Source organism: Convolutriloba macropyga, chromosome 11 (assembly GCF_964194025.1).
Source record: "Convolutriloba macropyga chromosome 11, txConMacr16.3, whole genome shotgun sequence".
NCBI lineage: Eukaryota > Metazoa > Xenacoelomorpha > Acoela > Convolutidae > Convolutriloba > Convolutriloba macropyga.
The window spans coordinates 7,116,608-7,120,913 of record NC_134478.1 but is presented as its reverse complement, the minus strand read 5'-3'; the positions used below and the strand labels follow the sequence as shown (position 1 = coordinate 7,120,913).

General features: G+C 35.7%; 1 protein-coding gene across 1 annotated transcript; it reads left to right on the top strand.

Annotated features, from left to right (window-relative positions):
* Positions 1–396: 396 nt before the first annotated feature.
* On the top strand, positions 397–1,381 carry LOC142349296 (uncharacterized). Its single transcript, XM_075400766.1, has 2 exons — positions 397–528; positions 897–1,381. The coding sequence occupies exons 1-2, from the start codon at positions 526–528 to the stop codon at positions 1,290–1,292; spliced, it is 399 nt and encodes a 132-aa protein (XP_075256881.1). The 5' UTR covers positions 397–525; the 3' UTR covers positions 1,293–1,381.
* Positions 1,382–4,306: the final 2,925 nt, after the last annotated feature.

Here is a 4,306-nt window from a genome sequence, read left to right as displayed (position 1 = left end):
GGTAACCTTCCTTAGCAAGAATTTTAAAGTCTGTCAAGAATTCATTAAACATCTAAGACTCACATTAATTTCGTTCCCTAAGAGCTCGTCTTAAGAATTCCAGATGTTCGTAGTATTGTTTCACAAATGTCAAACAAAATCATAAATCATTTGTTATTATTTCTGGTATCTTCGTCGAGCGAATTAAAATATTGTAGTGCCAAAGCTCTCAAATAAATTGCCCATGATAATAAAAGGCTACGGTAAAAGCATGCACGCGACTACCGTCGAAGTGCAGACTTTGACACGTACCCTTTGTTCGTTTTGCGCGTGATTCCCAACCAAATTTCATTACTGATATAACATATTTTGTTCTAAGGAAATGTTCAATTTTCCCTGAGTGACTTATACTCATAAATTTGCGGGATTTTTCAGAATAAGATCTGAATCATCAGAACATTTATTCATTTTCTGTAACTAAATTGAAAAGTTGAAAGTTCTAAATCAGCAACCAACCTACTCAGTTGTTGTTCCTTTTCCTTCAAAATGGTGAGTTCAAAAATTTCAATCAGATTTTGTTACAGAAATTCAAAATGATTCAAATGTAATGTTTGTAAATAGTTGTAATTAATGAACGTTGTTTGTTTTTACATCCATCAGACATCAGACGAAATGTATTTTTGAAACATGTCGGGTTTTTCTTTCTCGCCCCAAAAACCCAATGATATTTGCTTTATGGGGGGGGGGGGTCGAGAAGGAGGGTTAAACTGTACGCTCTCATAGCACCTAAGCGGGGGGGGGGGGGTAAAGACTTTATATGCAAGACTTACCCCTCTCTCCGCGAGCAGTAAAATCTTCCACTGTTATATGTAGGCTATTCATTCATATTTTCTTGAATCATTTAATTTTGCTTTTAGAAAAACATTATCCAGTTTGCCATTGGTGCCGTTCTTGCGTGCATTGCGTTGAATCAAGTTGCTCACTGTGTTCCACTATTGAAGAATGAGGTCAGAAGTTTGAAACGAGGAGGTATTGGTATTGAAATCGGGTTTCAAAACGATACTAAATCCGTCAATTCAAGTGATGGAACCATTGAAATTGACAATCGCTGCCCAGGCCACCAACAACCCAATTGTCGAAGATCTGTGAACAAAACTCCTGTGGAACGCGACAGCACCGGTGCCGTCGAAAAGGATTCTGATAGTACCGATGCCGTTGAAGAGAAACGCGACAGCACCGATGCTGTCGAAGAGGAACGCGACAGCACCGATGCCGTCGAAGAGGAGAGCGACAGTACCGCTGCTTTTGAATGACAATTTTTTCTGAGACAATTTTTTCTTCGTCAATTTTTTCTGAGAAACTGTGAACTACTTTTGTTTCTAATAGAAGGTTTGTCATACTGTTTGTTTTGATTCTTTTCTACATTGTGTTAACTTAGTGTTATATCCTAGGCGCCACTAAATGTTTCCGAGTTTTAATAATTTTGTCGAAAGGCTGAAACAAAAACAGCTCAAAAGGTCTCCTAAAAACCAAGTTTTTACCCATAACGACTTATCCTGTTTATACCCGTACCTAACCTTCAGGGCAATTCAGAACTGAATCAAGAAGTTTTTCAGAATCTATTCATTACTAATTCATAGTGCGTTTGGGACACATTTTGCTCTGATAATCTCTGATTCAGATTCGGAATCACTCTCTGTCGGAATTAATTTAAATTTATAACTATAAGGTTGTCCGAAAATTTCTCAAGTCAAGCTATATACATTTTTTGAGTTTTCCCCGCTATGAGGTGAGTGGGTTTCTAATCTCTTGTTTGTTTTCCATTTCGTGCTGAGTTCCGGCAGTAACGGAGTTACTGAATTAAACTGTGGGAAAAATAAAGGTGGCCTGGTGAAAACCATTAAAAATAGTAAACAATAACAAAACAAGACAGGAATAAGCAATAAAACAAGTCGAAACTAGGCAACGTATTTACAATATAGGTGGAAAGTTGTCAGAAGATTTCTCAAGTCAAGTTGAACGTTGACTTTTGAGATTTTCCAGCATGCCTTGTGCAGTATTTAACATTCCACCTACTTCATTCCCTGCTGAGGAGCAGCAGTGCCTGAATTACTTGTTTTAAATATGGGAAGACTGATATAGCATTGTAAAATCCAACAATAATTTCTTTGGTTCCACTATAGCAAAAAGTATCAGCCACTTTGCGATTCTAAAACCTAAAAAATGGTTAAAAACCGATGGGAATAATTTTTGCGGTTGCCTTCAGTATTCAAAATTGATTCTAAATTTCATTTGAATTAATAGCTAATTCAAAACTGCAGTTTGAATTTTCCTCTGATTCACAGAAACTCAAGACAGCAACGACGCAAAAGTTTGCTCTGATTAGATGAGGTTTCAGAGTCGATGCAGAAACTCTTCTGCAAATTTTTTGAATCAGTACTGAGATTTAACTTTACTCTGAACATGTTCTGAGTCAGTTCTGATGCTGACTGAATGTGAAATGCGGCTAACAGTAAGCTGTAAGTTGTACCTGGGATCTCATTAAAAATTTAATGTTTGAACAAGTTAATGGGATGGGTAAGTTTTAGTTATTTAACAAGTTTAAAACAACAGAATTTGGAGTTCGCTGTTTAATAGCTTGCTTTATTTTGTTAGTAGTCTCCAATTACATAAATTAGTTTTCTGTCTCCTCACGTTGAGCTGACATGCTTTTCATAACTTATAAAAAGACTACAAGGAAGACTGAAAAAACTTGAAACAGTTACCTAAAGCTGGGTTCTTGATAAAACTGCAAGGTTCAGTCGCTGTTGCTATGATAGGAAGAATTAAAAACACAAGAAAACTTGCAGCAGCATCATGAGCTCCTGCCAAACTAAGCCCAATGGCTCATTTTGAATTTTTCATAGCACAAAACGTAGCTAACTACTTGTAAAAACGGTTTTAAAGTGTCGAACTATTCAACAATGAAAGCATTATGCTTATTCTGATTATAAATTGTCTTTTCAATCGGCGCCTATAGTGCACAATTTTTGGCTATATTCCATAAAGAAAAGCAGAGGACCGTTCACAATGAAATTAGGCAGCAACACAAGGGCAATTTTTAATTCCCAGCAGGTTTGTTTGGGCGTTATAAGTAAATTTATTTTACTCAAAAATTTTTAGACTAAACTACTTTTTTTAAAAATCTTTCGAAGAGTCAAAAACTTGTATCTTCTCTCATACGCCGTAGAATTTGACTAATAGAATCTCCTACAACTGATTAACCTATCTCATTTTGCCGTATTAAACTCTTCTTTGTAGAGATGTAATTTTGAACTGCAGCGCTCTAAAACCTGCTGAAAATAGAAAACGCAGCGCTCTAAAACGCTCCTGAAAGATCAAAAGCTCAGAAGGCTCCTAAATTTAGGTACTGCGTCCTGCTTGCAACTTTTTGAATCAGCACTGAGATTTAACTTTACTCTGAACATGTTCTTAATCAGTTCTGATGCTGACTGAATGTAAAATGCGGTTAACAATAAGCCGTAAATTGTACTGGAAATCTGACTAAAGTTTAATGTTTGAAAAAATTAATGGGATGAGTCTTTTTTTAGTTAACTAAAAGTTTTAAAACAACAGAATTTAGAGTTCGATGCTTAATAGTTTGTTTTAATTTGTTGGTAGTCTCCAGTTACATCAATTAGATTTCTGTCTCCTCACTTTGAGATGACATGCTTTTCATAACTTCTAAAAAAACACGAGGAAGGCTAAAAAACTTGAAACAGTGACCTAAAGCTGGGTTCATGACAAAACTGCAAAGTTCAATCGCTGATGCCATTATAGGAAGGGTTAGAAACATGAGAGAACTCGCAGCAGCATAATGAGCTCTGCAAAATTAAACCCAATCGTTCATTATACATTTTTCTTTGCACAAAACGTAGATAAGTACATGCAAAAAATGGTTTTAAGGTGTGAAACTTTTCAACAATGAAAAGATTATGATTATTAATATTGTAAATTGTCTGTTGCATTTAGCGGCTAAAGTCCACAAATTTTGGTTTTTGTTGCGTAAAGCAAAGCAGAGAACCGTTCGCAATGAAATTAGGCAGCAACACAAGGGCAATTTTTATTTCCGAGCAGGTTTGTTTGGGCGTTATAAGTAAATTTAGATCACTCATAAATTTTTAAGACTAAACTGCTTTTTTGCAAATATTTCAAAGTGTCAGAAACGCGTATCCTCTCTAATACGTCGTAGAATTTTACTACTAGAATCTCATACAATTGATTAACCTATCTCAATTTGCTGTATTAAATTCTTTTTAGAGAGATGTAATTTTGAACTTCAGCGCTC